Here is an 18,748-nt window from a genome sequence, read left to right as displayed (position 1 = left end):
AACCAGCTCATTTCATTGATTCTATTGTTTTATTCTTCTCAGCTTTACTTTTTTATTCTCTGATCTTTATCAAGTCTCTCCTGCTAGTGACTTTGGGCCTCATTTGTTCTTCTTTTTGTAGTTTCATTACTTGAGAGTTTAGACTGTTCATTAGGGATTGTTCTTGTTCATTGGCATAAACCTGTATAGCTGTGTGCTATCCCCTTCAAACTGCGTTTGCTGTGTCCCACAAGTTTTGGGATGTTGAGTTGTTGTCATTTGTCTCCATATACTGTTTGCTGTCTATTTTAATTTGGTCACTGATCGATGTTGTTAAGCCTCCATGTGTTTGTGGGTTTTTAAAATTTACTTACTAATCTCTTTTTGTGGCCTATTCTGGAAAATGTTCCATGTGCACTTGAGAAGAATGTGTTATCCCTTCTGCCTTTGGTGGACTGTTCTGTAGATGTCTGCTGGGTTCAGCTGTTCCTAATGCATTGTTCAGTGCCTCTGTCGGGTTGATCTGGAGTGTGAGGTGTGTTGAAGTCTCCTGAGATAACTGCATTGCATTCTGTTTCTTTTATTATGTTAATATTTGTTTCACATATTTGGGTGCTCCTATGTTGGGTACATAGATATTTATAATGGTTATATACTCTTGTTGGACTCCTGACCACTTTATCATCATGTAATGTCCTTCTTTGTGTCTTGTTACTTAATTTTGAAATGTATTTTTATGATGTAATGACTGCAGCTTCTGCTTTTTTTCCCCCTATTGTTTGCATGAGTATCTTTTTCCACCCCTTTACTTTAAGTCTGTATATGTGTTTGGGTTTGAAGTGAGTCTCTTCTAGGCAGCTTGTACATGGGTCTACATTTTTTGTCCACTCTGCGACTCTTTGTCTTTTCATTGGTGTGTTCAGTCCATTTACAATTGGGGTAATTACTGATAGATATGTATTTACTGCCGTTGTGGGCTTTAAACTTGTAGTTACCAAACTTTCAAAGGCAGCTTTCCTTACTCTCTAAAAGTCTGTCTTACCTCACTTATACTATTTTAAACACAATCTAAAGGTTTTTTTTTTTCTTCCTCCTTTTCCTTCCCTCCTCCACTCTTACATATATTAAGGTGTCATATTCTGTATACACTCTTGTGTGTAGTCCTTGACTGACTTCGTCTTGTGTGTAGTCCTTGACTGACTTGGTGGGCAGTCCAGTTAATTTTGCATTGGTTAGTAATTAATTGGTCTACATCCTTTACTGTGGTTTTATTATTTTCTCTTGTGATGGCTGTTTAGCCATAGGAGTACTTCCATCTGGAGCAGTCTCTTGAAAATTCACTGTAAAGATGGTTTGTGAGTGATGAATTCCCTAAACTTTCGCTTTTATTGAAATCGTCGAATCTCCGCTTCAAATGCAAATTGTAATCTTGCCAAGTAGAGTGTTCCTGGTTTAAGGCCCTTCTGCTTCATTGTACTAAATATATCATGCCATGCCACTCGATTCCTGCCTGTAAGGTTTCTACTGAGAAATCTGCTGACAACATCAGGGTGTCTTTTTTCCCCTCTATGGCCGCTTTCAGTATTCTCTCCCTGATCTTTGCCATATTAATTATTATATGTCTTGGTGGTGTCATCCTAGGGTTCCTTGTGTTGGGGGATCTTTGTATTTCCATGACCTGAGAGACTATTCTCTTCCCCCAATTGGGAGAATTTTCAGCAGTTATTTCCCCAAAGAGTCTTCCTATCCCTTTGTCTCTCTATTGTTCTTGTGGTACCCCTACATTGAGATTATTGTTTCATTTGGATTGTTTGCACAGATCTCTTATGCTTTCATTCCTAGAGGTCCCTTTTTCCTGTTTTCTGGCTTCATTGTTTTCCTGTTTTCTGATTTCTATTTCATTTACAATCTCCCCTACTTCATGTCATCCACTTTGAAATCTCTCCATTGTATGTTTCATTTCAGATACTGTATCTTTCACAGTGTCTTTCTCTTTCTTGAAGTCCTTCCCGACATCTTGAGTATTTCTCTGTAGCTCCATGAGCATGTTTATGACTTGTATTTCGAAATACTTATCAAGAAGACTGTTTCAGGTTCTCTCAACCCTTTTGCATTTTGTCCTGCAGTTTTGTTTGGGCAAAATTTTTCTGCTGATTCATTTTTTTAGTGTTATCAATGGAGTCATAGATTCATGGAGAAACACCTTCTTGTGCCCAGAAACTCAATACACTTCACCTTACTGTGCAGGAGTTCTAGCTGTTGTTGGGCAATGTGTGGGGTGACTTTCTGCCTGTCTTGTGGTACACGGATACCAGCTGAGCTTGTGTGGGCATCGGCTGTTCGCAGGTGCAAAAAGAAAATGCGTCTGCACTGCTGGAGTTGCCGTGAGCGGAGCTTCCTTTCACCTGGCGTACAGCAATGGTGGGGGGCTGCAGGTCCGGCCAGGAGGAAGGAGCTCCCTGGGCTGACTCCCGCAGTATTTCCCCAGCTGAACCAAAAAAAGGCTTCAAAATCTTGGCAGGTGTCGCTCTGTGTTTCTTACTGCAACATCTGCCTCCGTTGCTAGGAAAAGTAGGCCTACTGCAGGTGGCATGTGCAGGGTGGAGCCTCGATGCTTCAGTGCTGGAGCAGTCAAGGCCAGAGCTGCCCTCCACCTGCCCTGCAAAAATGGTGGGGCACAAGCTGGAGGGAACAGATCCTCCTGGGAGGAAAGAACTCCAGGGGCTGGCTCCTGCACATAGTTTCCCAGCTGGCCTGAAACAGGGCTGACAAAGTAAGGAGGGTCTCCCTCTGCCTATATGGGAGCATGTCTGACCGTACTGCTGGCTGGCCACAGGCCACTCGCCTCCAAGGAGCCTCAAGAATGCCTTGTCAGCGAGGGGGTTGGAGCGCCTGTGGCTTCCCAGAATTCCTAACCTGTTGAGCTGAGGGCAGCGAGGGGGTTGGAGCGCCTGTGGCTTCCCGAATTCCAAACCTGTTGACCTGCCTTTTCTTAACAGAGAGTTCTATGTAAATCTTGCCCCTCTGGTGGTCCTTCCACTGCTGGGAAGTCTTTCAAGCTCCTACTTTGCTGTTGTCTTGGGCGGCCGGTATAGGATGCCTGTTCTCCAAAGCAGCTGAAATCTTCAGCCCCCTGGAGTGTTCCACCTATCGTTTTTGTCCAGCCTTAGTAATCACCACAGCACTGTGTAATGTGGGTTTGTGTTCCCAGAGCAGATCTGCAGGGCCAGCTCTTAAGCAGTCCTGGGCTCCTACTTCCTCCCCGCTCTATTCCTCTTCCACCTGTAGGTTGGGGTGGAGGGCATGCTTGGGTCCTGCCAGCTCTTGGCTTTGCCAATTTTACCCTTTTCTGTGAGGTTTTTTTCCTCTTCTTCCCCACGTGTAGTCAGTTGTGCAATCTCCAAGTCGTTTTCACGTTTAGTTTTATTTGCTCTATTTTGGTGTTCTGTGTGATTTGGTGAGGACGTCTCTGCCTTCTCCTTCTTGCTTCACCATCTTTTTCTCCAGTAGTTTTTTTTTTCTCCAATAATTCTTCAGATAAGCCCCTGAGACTCCCAACATGTGTGTGTTGTTGGGATTTTTTGTTCTTGTTATAGTGTCTCATAGATGACCTCTCTTCAAGTTCACACATTGTTCCATGTGGGATAGCCTGCTTTTGAAGCTCTCTAGTGCATTGTTCATTGAATCTGTTGTGTTCTTCAGCTATAGAATCTGGTTCTTTTTAATAATTTTATTGTGATTTACTCGTTTTGTTCTTGTTTTTTAATTCATTGTGTTGCTTATATACTTTTGCAGCTGTCTTACGAAAGTAATTATTTTGCATTCTCTGCCATACAACTTACGGTTCTCCATTTCTGTGGGGTTAGCTAATTGAAATATTATTTTGTTAAGTGATGGTGTCATACTTTCTTGATTTTTCATGTCTCTAGTAGCTCTGTGTGTTGATGTGTCTGCATCTGAAGGAGCAGTCACTTCTTCCAGACTTTACGGAGTGGAAAGACTGTCACCTACACATCGAATGGGTACAAGAGTGCTGGGGTGATGGGGTGTGGTAGCTCCCCTCTCCAAGAGTGTGAGCACTGTGAACTCTAGTGGGTTAAAGTCAGCATTGGGAAAGACAGTTTCTTAAAGCCAAAGCTGTAAATGTTGGGTGGGATCAGCAGGTGACAGCATCTTCTTTACCAGTGGAGCTATAGTGGGTTCCCTCTCTGGTTTCCACAGCTGCTGTGACTTCCCTCTCCGGGCAAGTGTAGTGTGGGTCCAGGCAACATCTTCAGGTGGCTTAGCATTGGTGATGACTTCATTAGTCATTAGTGCCAGAAGTTTCAAGTTTCAGTTGTACAAAGCAGTGACAGGGACTGCTGACTTCCTCCTGTTTTCTTTGTCCCTAAGTGAGGGGGAAATGTAACTGAGTGGTCTCCTGATGTTGAGCTGTGTTTCATTTGTGGACAGGAAAATGTTAGAAATTGGCTTCTATGATATTCTGTGTAGCCATTCTTATTACGGCGCAACCTCATTTCACTCCAGCACACTCTCAGAGCTATTTTCATTGATAGGTAGTTGTCTGCTCACTTGTTTTCATTGGAAGAATAAGCATGGAGACTTCTTAGCCAAAATCAGGTAGACATGGCTCCACTGCTCTGGGGGTTAGTTGAGCATTTATCTCCTTTCATTTTTTTCTCTCCCCTTAATATATCAGTCAACACTACTCTAATTACTTTTACAGTGTGTTTACCTTGTTTTGCAATATGTATTTGAAGCTATTACTAGTCCTCTTCCAGAAGTACTGCAGATTTCTTGTAACATACTGCTCCCAATTCCTCCTTGTCTTTTTAACATTGTTGCAATTTACACATAACTCGTGCTATCCATTTTACTATTCTATTTTTTTTGTAACATTCATCTGCAATTACATGAGCAACATTATGGTTACTAGACTCCCCCCATCATCAGGTTCCCACCATATGCCCTATTACAGTCACTGTCTGTCAGCATAGTAAGATGTTGTAGAATCAATACTTGTCTTCTCAGTCTTCCACAGCCTTCCCTGTGGCCCCCCCCACCTTACATTTTGTCTGCTAATTGTAATGCCCCTTTTCATCCCTTGTCCTTCCCTTCCTACCCATCTTCCCCAGGCCCTTTCCTTTGGTAACTGTTAGTCCATTCTTGGGTTCTGTGAGTCTGCTGCTGTTTTGCTCCTTCAGTTTTTTTTCTTTGTTCTTATACTCCACAGATGAGTGAAATCATCTGATGCTTATATTTCTCCACCTGGCTTTTTTCACTAAGCATAATACCCTCTAGCTCCATCCATATTGTTGCAAATGGTAGGATTTGTTTTCTTCTTATGGCTGAATAATATTCCATTGTGTATATGTACCACATCTTCTTTATCCATTCATCTGCTGCTGCACACTTAGGTTGCTTCCGTTTCTTGGCATTGTATATAGTGCTGTGATAAGCGTACGGGTGCATATGTCTTTTCCAAACTGGGCTCCTTAGGGTAAATTCCTAAGAGTGAAATTCATTAGTCCAATGGTTTTTCTATTTTGAGCTTTTGGAGGAACCTCCATACAGCTTTCCACAATGGTAGAACTAGTTTACATTCCCACCAGCCGTGTACGAGGGTTCCCCTTTCTCCACATCCTCGCCAACAGTTGTTATTGTTTGTCTTTTGCGTGTAGGCGATCCTTATTGGTGTGAGGTGATATCTCATTGTGGTTTTAATTTGCATTTCTCTGATGATTAGCGATGTAGGTCATCTTTTCATGTGTCTGTTGGCCATCTGAAGTTCTTCTGTGGAGAAGTGTCTGTTCAAATCCTCTGCCCATTTTTTAACATGATTATTTACTTTTGGTTTGTTGAGGTGTGTGAGCTCTTTATATATTTTGGGTGTCAATCCTTTGTCATAGACGTCATTTATAAAATATGCTCTCCCATACTGTAGGATACCTTTTTGTTCTATTGATGATGACCTTTGCTGTACAGAGGCCTTTGAGCTTGATATAGTCCCACTTGTTCATCTTTGCTTTTGTTTCCCTTGCCCGGGGAGATATGTTCATGAAGAAGTTGCCTATGTTTATGTCCAAGAGATTTTGCCTATGATTTTTTATAAGACTTTTATGGTTTCATGGCTTACATTCAGGTCGTTGACCCACTTCGAATTTACTTTTGTGTATGGGGTTAGACAGTAATTCAGTTTCATTCCCTTGCATGGAGCTCTCCTGTTTTGCCAGAACCGGCTGTTGAAGAGGCTGTCATTTCCCCATTGTACGTCCGTGGCTCCTTTATCGTATATTAAATGGCCATATATGTTTGGGTTAATATCTGGGCACTCTATCCTGTTCCACTGGTCTGTGGGTCTGTTGTTGTACGAGTACCAAATTGTCTTGATAACTGTGGCTTTGTAGTAGAGCTTGAACTTCAGAAGAGAGATCCCTCCCGCTTTATTCTTCCTTGTCAGGATTGCTTTGGCTCTTTGGGGTCTTTTGTGGTTCCATATGAATTTTAGCACTATTTGTTCCAGTTGTTGAACTATGCTCTTGGTATTTTGATGGGGATTGCTTTGAATCTGTAGATTGCTTTAGTCAGGATAGCCATTTTGACAGTATTAATTCCTCCATGCGAAGAGCATGGGGTGAATTTCCATTTCTCTGTGTCCTCTTTAATTTCTCTTAAGAGTGTCTTGTACTTTTCAGGGTATAGGTCTTTCACTTGCTTGGATAGGTTTATTCCTAGGTACTTTATTCTTTTTGAAGCAATTGTGAATGGAGTTGTTTTTCTGATTTTACTTCCTGCTTGCTCATCGTTAGTGTATGGGAATGCAACAGATTTCTGTGTGTTAATTTTGTATCCTGCCACTTTGCTGAATTCAGGTATTGTAGTAGATTTGGAGTGGAGTCTTTTAGGGTTTGTTTATGTACAGTATCATGTCATCTGTAAATAGTGACCTTTTGAGCTCTTCTTATCAATCTGGATGCCTTTTATTTCTTTGTGTTGTCTGATTTCCGAGGCTAGGACCTCCAGTACTATGTTGAAAAGCAGTGTGGCGAGAGTGTGCGTCCATGACTTGTTCCCGTTCTTAGGTGAAAAGCTTTCAGCTTCTCACTGTTAAGTATGATGTTTGCTGCGGGTTTGTCATATATGACTTTTATAACGTTGAGCTACTTGCCCTCTATACCCATTTTGTTCAGAGTTTTTAACATGAATGGTCGTTGAATTTTGTCAAATGCCTTTTCAGCAGCTATGGAGACGATCATGTGGTTTTTGTCCTTCTTTTTGTTGATGTGGTGGATGATGTGGATGGATTTTTCTAATGGTGTACCATCCTTGCATCCCTGGGATGAATCCCCCTTGATCATGGTGTACTATCCTCTTGATGTATTTTTGAATTCTGTTTGCTAATATTTTGTTGAGTATGTTTGCATCTATGTTCATCAGGGATATTGGTCTGTAATTTTCATTTGTGTTGGGGTGTGTGCCTGGTTTTGGTATTTGAGTGATGGTGGCTTCATAGAAAGTGTTTGGGAGTATTCCCTCGTATTCAATTTTTTGGAAAACTTCAATGAGAATGGGAATTATGTCTTCTCTATATGTCTGGTAAAATTCATCGGTGAATCCGTTTGGACTGGCAGTTTTGTTCTTGGGTTGTTTTCTGATTAATAGTTCAATTTCGTTGCTGGTAATTGGTCTCTTTAGATTTTCTATTTCTTGTTTAGTCACTCTTGGAAGGTTTTATTTTTCTAAGAAGTTAGCCATTTCTTCTGGGTTTTCTAGCTTGTTAGCGTACAGAATTTCATAGTATTCTGTAATAATTCCTTGTATTTGTATGGGGTCCATTGTAATATTTCCTTCCTCACTTCTGATTCCGTGTATGTGTGGAGATTCTTTTTCTCTTAATAAGTCAGGTTAGCAGTTGATCTATTTTGTTTATTTTCTCAAAGCACCAGCTCTTGGTTTCACTGATTTTTTTTTCTATTCTTTTATTCTTCTCAATTTTGTTTTTTTATTCTCTAATCTTTATTATGTCCCTCTTGCTGACTCTGGGCCTCATTTGCTCTTCTATTTCTAGTTTCAATCATTGTGACTTTACACTATTCATTTTGGATTGTTCTCACTTGTTTAAATAGGCCTGGATTGCTATGTACTTTCCTCTTAGAACTGCCTTCGCTGCATCCCACAAAAGTTGGGGCTCTGTGCTGTTTGTTGTCATTTGTCTCTATCTATTACTTGATCTCTGTTTTAATTTGGTTATTGATCCATTGATTATTTAGGAGCATGTTGTTGAGCCTCCATGTGTTTGTGAGCCTTTTTGTTTTCTTTGTACAATTCATTTCTAGTTTTATACCTTTATTATCTGAGAAGTTGGTTGGTAGAATTTCAGTCTTTTTTAATTTACTGAGGTTCTTTTTGTGGCCTAATATGTGGTGTATTCTGGAGAATGTTCTATGTGCACTCGAGAAGAATGTGTATCCTGCCGCTTTTGCGTGTAGAGTTCTGTAGATGTCTGTTAGGTTCTTCTGTTCTAGTGTGTTGTTCAGTGCCACTGTGTCCTTACTTACTGTCTGTCTGGTGGATCTGTCCTTTTGAGTGAGTGGTGTGTTGAAGTCTCCTCAAATGAATGCATTGTATTCTGTATCCTCCTTTAATTCTGTTAGTATTTGTTTCTCACATTTCGGTGCTCCTGTATTGGGTGTGTATATATTTAGAATGGTTATATTGTCTTGTTGGCCTGCCCCCCCTTATCATGTAATGTCGTCCTTTATCTCTTATTACGTTCTTTGCTTTCATGTCTATTTTGTCTAAGTACTGCAACACCTACTTTTTCCTCCCCATTGTTTGCATGAAATATGTTCTACCATCCTTTCACTTTTAGTCTGTGTATATCTTGGGGTTTGAGGTGAGTCTCTTGTAAGCAGCATATAGATGGTTCTTGCTTTTTTATCCATTCTATTACTCTGTGTCTTTTGATTGGTTCATTTAGTCCATTTATATTTAGGGTGATTATCGATAAATATGTACTTGTTGCCATTGCAGGCTTTGGATTTATGGTCACCAGAGGATCAAGGGTAGCTTCTTTACTGTCTAACCATGTAAGTTAACTCCTTTCTTAAGCTGTTGTAAACCCACTCTGATGATTCTTTATTTGTCTCTGTTCTTATTCTTCCTCCTCCATTCTTGATATGTTAGGTGTTTATTCAGTACTCTTTTGTGTTTCCTTTTACTGTTTTTGTGGATAGTTGTTTTTATTTTTTGCCTTTAGTTAGCATTTCGTTGGTCTGCTTTCTTTACTGTGATTTTATTTTCTCTGGTGACATCTATTTATCCTTAGGGGTGCTTCCATCTAGAGCATTCCCTTAAAAATACCCTGTAGAGGTGGTTTGTGGGCGGCAAGTTCCCTTAGCTTTTGCTTGTTTGGGAATTGCTTAATCCGTCCTTCATATTTAAATGATAATCGTGCTGGATGCAGTATCCTTGGTTCAAGGCCCTTCTGTTTCATTGCATTAAATATATCATGCTGTTCTCTTCTGGCCTGTAATGTTTCTGTTGAGAAGTCTGATGATAGCCTGATGGGTTTTCCTTTTGTTAGGTGACCTTTTTTCTCTCTCTGGCTGCCTTTAATACTCTGTCCTTGTCTTTGATTTTTGCCATTTTAATTATTCTATGTCTTGGTGTTGTCCTCCTTGAGTCCCTATGTTGGGAGATCTGTGGGCTTCCATGGTTGAGAGACTCTCCTTCCCTAGCTTGGGGAAGTTTTCAGCAATTATGTCTTCAAAGACACTTTCTGTCCTTTTTTCTCTCTTCTTCTGGTACCCGTTATAATGCAAATATTGTTCTGCTTGGATTGGTCACACAGTTCTCTTAATATTCTTTCATTCTTGAAGATCCTTTTATCTCTCTCTCTGCCTCTGCTTCTCTCTATTTGTGTTCTCTAATTTCTGTTCCATTAACGGCCTCTTGCACCTCTTCCAGTCTCCTCTTAAGGCCTTCTGTGGATTGTTTCATTTGTGTTACCTCCCTCCTGACTTCATCCCTTAGCTCTTGCATGTTTCTCTGCAGTTCCATCAGCATGGTTATGACTTTTATTTTGAATTCTTTTTTCAGGAAGATTGGTTATATCTATCTCAGCAGGCCCTCTCTCTCAGGATGTCTGACTGATGTTTGACTGGACAAGGTTCTTCTGCCTTTTCATGGTGATAGAAGTGGTCGCAGGCAGGTGGCACATCTGTCAGCTGGGAGAACCAAGTCCCTTCCTACTTTTTGGTCACCTTGCCTTCCTCCGCTGCCTGTGCCAGTTCCTCGCACCCCAGGACCAGACTCTGGGACAATCTCCTGAGCTGCCGTGGGCAGTGCCGCCCTCAGGCTAGCCTAGAGCCACTGCAGGGGGTCGCAGCCACGGCGGGTGTGTTCTCCTGCGAGAACGGCTCCCCTTCGTGCCTTCCAGACCTTGCTCTGGCTTCCGCTGCCTGTGCTGGTTTCCTGCGCACCAGCACCAGACTCTGGGACAATCTCCTGAGCTGCCGTGGGCTGAGCCAGCCCTTGGGCTAGCCTAGAGCACTGCAGGGAGTTCAGCTGCGCCGGGTGTCTTCTGTGAGAACGGTGCCCCTTTGCGCCATCCGGACCTTGCTCCGGCTTCTGCCTGTCCCAGTTATCTGGGCGTTGGGAGGAGACTTTGTGCTTGCTGTGAGCAGGGCCGCTCTCCGGCTGCTCCTCAGCTGTGACGGGTCAGCCGGTTTGTTTGTTGTGCCGGCTGGGAGGAACGAATGCCAGGCTGCTTACCACTGTGAGGGTCTTCAGGGCTGCTTCACGCCCAGGGGTTTAGGGGGTCCGAAGTTCCTCAAGATTCCCAGGCTGCTAGGCTGAGGATGCTTGGACGAGTTTTTTCTGCTGTTGAGCCCTTGTGCCTTTAAGAGTTTTAAAAGCACCCACTTCTCTCTTGTTCCAGAGCAGCTGGCTGTGGGGACCGGCTCACAGTCTCCGTCTCAGACCTTACCCTTCCATTTCTCTAATGTCCAGCACACGATGCAATGTGTGTCTGTGCTCCCGGTGCAGAATACTAGCGCTGGTTATTTAATAGAATTGTGCTTCCACTCCCTCCCAACTCTAACTTCTTTCCCTCCCGCAGGCAAGCTGGAGTGGGTGGAGTGCTTGGGTCCTGCCGGGTCACGGCTTTGTATCTTATTGCCTTTGTGAGATGCTTAGTTTTCGGAGATGTAGATGTAGCCTGGCTGTTGTACTGTATTCTGTGGTCTATCTTTTTGAAATAATTGTTTTTGTTGTATTTTCAAAAATATATATGGTTTTGGGAGGAGATTTCTGCCGTCCTACTCATGCTGCCATCTTGAGCCGGAAGTCCAATTCACTGTTCCATTAATATTTTGACAGTATTACCTGTTATGTATGAATAAGAACTATTTTTTTCTTAATGTTTTAATTATCTATAATGCTCTTCCTTTATGTAGATCCAAGTTCCTGAGCTACATCGTTTTCCTTCCTTTAAAGTGTTTCTCAACATTCTCTGCAAGACAAGTCTATCCACAACTAATACCATCAGTTTTTGTTTGAAAACCTTTTTTCGTTCTCACATTTAAGGAAAATTTTTGCTACATAAAGAATTTATGTTGGTGGAGCTTCTTCTTTCCAAACTTTAAATATTTTGCTCTATTCTCTTCTTGTTTTTATGGCTGCAGAAGGGATGCCCAAGGTAAGTAACTCTTATTGCTCCTCTATAGGTAAGGTTTTTTTACTCTTAACGCTTTCAAGATTTTCTTTTTCCTTTGATTTTCTATACTTAATGTGAAGTAGCTACATGTAGATATTTTCATATTACCGTTCTTGGTTTCTGTCAGTTTTTTTGTTCTGTTTTTAATTTTGGACACCTTTCCACTGTTACTGTTTGACTTTTTTGTTTCTTTACCTCCATGAGATATGTATTTCTTATTTTGTACTCGTCTCACATTAACTGTTTCATGTTTGTTTTATCTTTGCATTTCAGTTTTCAGAGCTTCTGCTGACATTTCATCAGTTTCACTGATAGTTTTTTCAGTTACTCAATCTTTTCGATCAGCCCAATACAGCCATTCTTCTGTTACACTGGTTTTGATCTCTAACATTTGCTTGGTTATGTTCTATACTTTCCATTGCTCTGTTTACACTGCTGTGTTTTCACAGGTCTGTTTTATTCATTTGCGTCCTTAGTATAACTATATGTGCTTTAAATTGCTGGTGTGGTAATTTTAACATTTCTGCTGTGCCTGTATTGTTTTATGTTTGCTGTTTTCCTTCCAACTGTTTTGTCCATTTTTTTTTCTTTCAGTGTCTTTTCTTTTTAAGCTGGACATACATCATTTGGGGTAAATGGACCCTTTAATGTAATATTTTACATTTATGTGTTGAGTTTGGCTGTGTTTATTGTCTCCTGGAGATGTTGGTATCAGAGGCTGAGATTTCTCTTGGTGTGTTTGTCTCATAGTTGTCTTAGATTTCTCTGCAGAGCTCTTTAAGGTTTGGGAAGTTTAGTTCTTTAAAGTGATTTCCGTTATTACATAGGAATCCTGTTGGTGTCAGGTACAGAAATGTTCTTAGCTCCGGATTCAGTTGTAAACTCTCAGCTTTTATTTGTCTGGAATGTCTCACCTTCTTCCTTCACATATGAAATACAGTTTTGTCAGGTGTAGAATTTTCAGCACTTTTCATTTGTCAACAGCCTTCTGAAAATCCACTGAAAACTTACTGAGAATGCCATGTACCTAACTAGATCCTTCTCTTCCTCTTTTCAAGATTATCTTTTTGTTTGGCTTTTGATTGTTTGAATGTAGTGTGCTTCATATAAGTGTTTTTGAGTTCACTAAGGTCTTCAAATGTGTGTCCATTTTATTATTTAAATTTGGGGAATTTTCAGCCCCAATTTCCTCTAATAACCTCCTTCCTGCTTTCCTCTTTCCTCTGTGCTTGAATCCCACCAGTGCATATGTTGTTTCACTTGGTGGTGTCCCACAGTGGCCTTTCGGGTCTGTTCACTTTTTACTCATTAATTTTTTTCTCCTGCTCCTGACATCATTACAACTGTTGTGTTTTCATGTTCCCAACTTTTTTTTTAAGTATCAAGTGCTCAAACCTGTTTTTCAGTCCCTGCAGTGTATTTCTCATTTAAGGTCGTGGTCAGATTACATTAAAAAATTTCTGTGGCACAAAGTTTTCCCCTTGGCTTCTTTTTGTTCTCTGTCACTTTACTGATACTTTTATTTTGTTCATCTCTCTTTTCTTGTTCTCAAATTCTTTGAGCATCCTTCAGACAGCCATTTAATTGCTCTGTCTAAAAGTCTGCCACCTGGTTGTTCTTATAGACATATGTTGACTTTTTTTTTATCCATTGAATGGGACCATAGTTTCCTGGCTCTTTGTAGAAAACTAGACATTTGAAATGTATGACATTTTGATTCCAGATACTTCATAGAGTATCTGTTTTAGCTGTGGTTTTGTTGTTTTTCTTGTTACGTTATTGTATGTTGTATATGTTTTTGGGAATCGACTTGAAGTATAAACTGAACGTCTCAGGCTTGTTTTCCAGAATGCTAACAATTTTTAGTGCTTTATGTTTCTGTGGAGGGAAGGAACTTGGAGCCTTCTGCTCTGCCGTTTGGCTTCTCTCATTTTTTGAGCACTGATTAGTGTTTTTCAGAATTTTTCATTTAAGAAGATGATGTTTTAGCCCATTGGGAAAAAAATTTCTGATTAAAATACTTCTAGAACATTAGCCTTCTCAGTTGGCTTCCTAGGTGTTAGGGGTTTTGTTGGTGGTGGGTGGTATTATTCTGGGGTTTTTAGTTTTGTTTTTAAGGATGTTGTCAATTCCTTGTAATTGTCTACAGTTTGGGTTTATGAGGACACTCAGGAAATACTTCACTAATTAGGTGAAACCAACAGGCAGTTTAATACATAGAATTTAAAATCCTTTCTTTTGGACCACACATTTGTTCAGAACTTCAGCAGCTAGCAAGAAGATAGAAACATATTTGTGACGCTCACTCAGTCTTGGACTCTGTTCTTGGTGCTGCAGACTCAACATTAAGTCTGGAATAGCTTGCTTTTGAAAGATTAGTGAGATTACTACTTAATAACTGATATAAAAAGACAAAATGAATTTGTCACTTCAAATAGTAAGGGAGAGCTTTGCCACTTAGGCACAGTCTCTGAGCAAAGCAGGTAGTTTGCGGAGATGGGGCATGGCAGATTTGCACAGTTGTCAGTGGGCTGACATTTTAAGGAGAGGCAAGTGAGACTGGCTGTTGCTGGACCAGGTGTACTCAGTGTTTTCCAAGTAGCTGCCTATTGAAAGAAAGGGTTATCACTATATGTATTGTTTGCAAATGCTTTTCCACTTGTCCTTTACCCATTAAATAGATTTGAAACTGATAGTGTTGCCTTTGTTTTTATCATGATGAGAGGACTCAGTATGTTCCTAAATTTTCAGAAGTTTTAATTTATCATTTTCTAATGGGAGACACAGACCTCTAGCCTGGAAACAGGTAATGTTTACCACTTTGGTAACTTTGTCAACCTCATATCTGTAGGTTCTGGTACCATGGGGGTAAACTCAATATGATATTACAGAGAGATAATATGTTATACAGTCTTTTAAAAACATACAGATAAATACAAATTAGTTGAAGTTCCTGATACTAAGAATAAAACAGATTTTCCCAAACCTTTCCAAAGAGGTGATGTTCTACAATAAAATATTCAGATGATCCTCAAACTTTGCTGTACATCAGAGTCATTGGGATTGCTTAATATAAAATGTAGACAACTGGGTCTCTCCCTGTGAGTTTCTGAATTGAGTATAGAATGTGTAGAATATCAGGACTAGCTTTACCTATATGGAATTTCTACAAGTCGTTTGCTTCACAGCACAGTTCATTAAAAAGAGTTATGTGGGAGGCCAAAAAACGAGATATAGAGTGCTTACTATAAACGTCACCTTTTATGTATCCCTACGTGTATTTCCAGATTGTTCCACGAGGTGTTTTCAAAGATATCTTGCAAATAAAGACCACGTTTCATTCATGTTTGCTTGTCCTTCTCACAGCCCCACCTGATTCACAGTACATTTTAAAGAGTCTGAGAGGTTAAATATTAAGCGACCCGAACCTAGTGATTTGTTACCTAACTTGGTTACCATTTGAGGTTTCATACCGTGAAAAATAGTTAAGGTTTACTGTGCAATAGAGATGTTAAGCTCTAAGGAGGAGTTAATTTATATTTTATTGTTAAATTATCTCCCACTGTTGGAATGATTTATTGTTGTTTTTCTGTATGAAAGTAATACATTAAACAGAAAATGTTTTTATTTCAGAACTGTTCGTCAGTTGGCACAGGAACATTTTTTTTTAATGTGCACCAGATGTTGCATTGGACACAGGCCTCTGCTTTTCTTCATTACTCTGCTCTTTACCGTTCTGGAGGTGAGACATTTTTTAATGGATTTACGAATATAATTCATTCTTAAGATGAGAAACACTCAGGAAATTACAGTTTTCATTTTTATTAAAAGTAAGTCAGCTGTGCTTAATAAATAATGTCATCTTTTCCTGCTTTTTATAAATACTTAAGGATAAAAATGACTTGGGGAAAATATAAATTAAGAAATGTTATTTTATATTACTGATATGAAGTATTGCCACTTAATTTACCAAATCTCTGAGTTTAAAAAGTCAATGTGAGGGCATGTCGGGGAGACTTGGTGGTGGCGGGGTTCTAGTAAACATAATGTTCCTTATGTAATTGTAGATTAATGATCCCAAAATAAAATAATACATAAATAAATAGATACATACATACATAGATACCAAAATAAAATGATACATACATACATACATATTTTTAAAAAAGTCGATGTGAATTCTGAACTTAGTCTTATGAGTTCTTACGAGTTCATATTGTTTCAATTTATTGCCTTTCAGAGCACAGCAGGAGAGGCGGGTAGACACTCAGATGACTATTTCACTCTTCTACAACACCTTCTTAATTATGCTTATAACAGCAATATTAATGTACCCAATGCTGATGTTCTTCTCAACGATGAAATTGTTTGGCTCAAAAGAATTAGGGTAAGTTGTATAATACTCAGTTTATTATTATGTCACTGTTAAATCAACTGCCTTACTAAAAGCGTGTTATAATGAAGTGTATTTTTTAAATCTGTGTTTTTGTACATATGTTAATATGTATAATGATAATGTGTGTTTTATTAAAACTGAACAAAATCCATGCTTTCCACTAATGAATTTAAAAAGTACCACTAGTTTTATACAAGTACCTTGCCATTGTTTGAACCTCCATCTAGGATATATGTAAGTTTCTTATTTAAGTTTGAAGAGTCTGATAGAGTAGAATTTGCATTAGCATTTAACCACATTATACTTTTTATTTATACAGAATATATTTCTGCATATAGTTTTGAAATGTGTAGCTTCTTGGCTCTCAGATTAGCATACTTCTACTGATTTATAAACCTCTAGAATAGTACTTGTCAACCTTCATGTCATTGACATTTTAGCCCAGGTTATTCCTTGCTTTGCAGAATTATGCTATTCATAATAAGATACTGAAGAGCAACTTTGCCTCATCAAGCAGTAGGTGGTTCCTTAGTGAATCAAAAGCATCTCAAGACATTGCCAGGGTCCTCTTGCGGTAGAATTGCTGATTTTATGTGCGGTAGAATGTGCCAAAGATAACATTTAAGTGCTTTCATTACGTTCTCGGTTTGAGACATTTCTGCAGAAGAAATAAACTACCTGAGTGGAGTGGTTTGGGCAGATTACTTCTGAGAAGTCACTGCCCTTTAGCTCTTTTGTTCTTTCTTTTCTGGTTTGGCCTATACTGTTTTTCCCTTTGCAGGATAATGTTAAAAATACAGATGAAACTGGTGTTGAAGAGCCAATCTTGGAAGGCCATCTTGGGGTAACAAAAGAGTTACTGGCCTTTCAAACAACTGAGAAGAAGTATCATATTGGTTGTGAAAAAGGAGGTGCTAATCTCATTAAAGTAAGTTCCACATTCTGGTGCAGAACTTGTTGTTATGACCTTTTAAATGTTTGTTAGCAAGTCTGCCTCATTGAGCTTAGAATTACTTTGTCTTTGAGACATCGTCTTGACCCTTTCTTTATACCTTACAAAAATCTTCATCTCTATAAAAGTTATAGTAATTAAAAAATGTATGCCTCCCTTTCTTCAAGAGATTTTTAAACTAATCAAAATTCAGATACAGTCTTTAGAAAGTTACTAAGCAGCATTTGATTTTACTATTTAGTTAAAGTCTAGGCTTTTTAGTTAAGCAGGTTTTAAAATTCAAGATGTTTCATTTTTTACATATTTCCTTGATGAGATAGATCTTTTTTAGGTATGCCTCGTAATAAAATAAAAATGAGTTTTATTTTTATTCAAAATAAGTATTTCATATTTGACTTAAGGAGTACATTTCTTTAGAATATATATTAAGTTACAATCAGCTCTTTTAAAATACCTCCAAGTATCTGGAAAAGTATGTTTACTATTTAGGGCAAATAGTATTTTGAAGTAGAATTTTATTATTTGAAAATATGAATCATTTTTGCTCTGTAATGAGATATGTAATTCTGTCAGATGATTGTAGAAATAGTTCTTCCCAAGGAATGTTTTATCTTTAAAAAATCTATTATTACTAACTGTATGTGTCTGTTTTTTTCAAACTCTTCAGGAATTAATTGATGATTTCATCTTTACTGCCTCCAAAGTTTACCTGCAATGTATGAGAAATGGGGAACTTCCAGCTAAACAGGCTCTCCCAGTATGTAGTTCACCGGCTACCATCAGTGCTGGTTTTGAACTACTCGTAGCATTAGCTGTTGGCTGTGTAAGAAATCTCAAACAGATAGGAGACTGTTTGACTGAAATGTATTACATAGGCACAGCAATAACTAGTAAGTATTGTAACCTGTAAAGCTGTTTTTCCTGGTTGGTAATATTTCCATGTTTAAAAGTCTGGGTTTTTATCTTTTAGAAAGTGTTTTAACTTAGTAAGATGGTGCTTTAGGACATTAATTCACCGTCTTCTCAGCTGGTTGGCTTTCTGACTAAAATTGTTTTTCTTGTACCACCACCACCACCACCAACAAAGAAGTGTCTAACTTAGGTCTGTATGTTTGTTTGTTCATTTGTTTTTACCAACAAGTAATTAGTTCAGTAATTCTAGTAATCAGATACATAATTAAGACCATTATATGTAGAGAAACTTCATACAGAAAATTTTCACATGTATATTTAAATGCCTTACTGTAGATAGTTCAGGTAACTAGGTAAAATGTTTTATTTCATCTCAGATGAAGTAAAATCCAGTCTCCAGAATAATAAGCCACATTTTATGGTGTAGAATTTAATACTTAAAACTTAAAAATGTCTGCATTGAAAAGATTATGAAGCCTTCATTTACAGATTGCTTAATGTTACTTTAATCTGCATCCTGAGAAAGTTAAATTTTTGAATATCAATGTGCCAAAGATAACATTTAAGTGCTTTCATTACGTTCTCGGTTAATGTCCATGTTAGATTTTAAGAGAACTGAAACTCAAAAGGGAGGGAGTACATTAAAAAAACAGAAAGTAAGAACCTAAAGTCTGTTTAATTTTAAGAGAAAAACCAAGGCTTGAGAATGTAATACACAGTAGTATTTAGTATAAATCTTTAAGAGTACTTGCAGTGCGCATTTGTGGAGTGTAACAACGAAGCAAAACTG

General features: G+C 38.9%; 1 protein-coding gene across 3 annotated transcripts in view; it reads left to right on the top strand.

Moving 5' to 3' along the window:
* Nucleotides 1-18,748, top strand: part of LOC130682132 (probable ubiquitin carboxyl-terminal hydrolase FAF-X) — a 165,586-nt gene that overhangs the window by 102,727 nt on the left and 44,111 nt on the right. For all 3 annotated transcript variants that reach the window (XM_057496272.1, XM_057496274.1, XM_057496271.1), the window contains 4 exons: nucleotides 15,332-15,440; nucleotides 15,939-16,085; nucleotides 16,876-17,022; nucleotides 17,714-17,936. In XM_057496272.1, coding sequence (XP_057352255.1) covers nucleotides 15,332-15,440; nucleotides 15,939-16,085; nucleotides 16,876-17,022; nucleotides 17,714-17,936 — 626 coding nt within the window. The remainder of the gene's footprint in view (nucleotides 1-15,331; nucleotides 15,441-15,938; nucleotides 16,086-16,875; nucleotides 17,023-17,713; nucleotides 17,937-18,748) is intronic.

This window comes from Manis pentadactyla, chromosome Y (assembly GCF_030020395.1).
Source record: "Manis pentadactyla isolate mManPen7 chromosome Y, mManPen7.hap1, whole genome shotgun sequence".
In the NCBI taxonomy this organism is placed as follows: Eukaryota; Metazoa; Chordata; class Mammalia; order Pholidota; family Manidae; genus Manis; species Manis pentadactyla.
The sequence above is the reverse complement of the archived record's forward strand: the minus strand, read 5'-3'. Positions and strand labels throughout refer to the sequence as shown.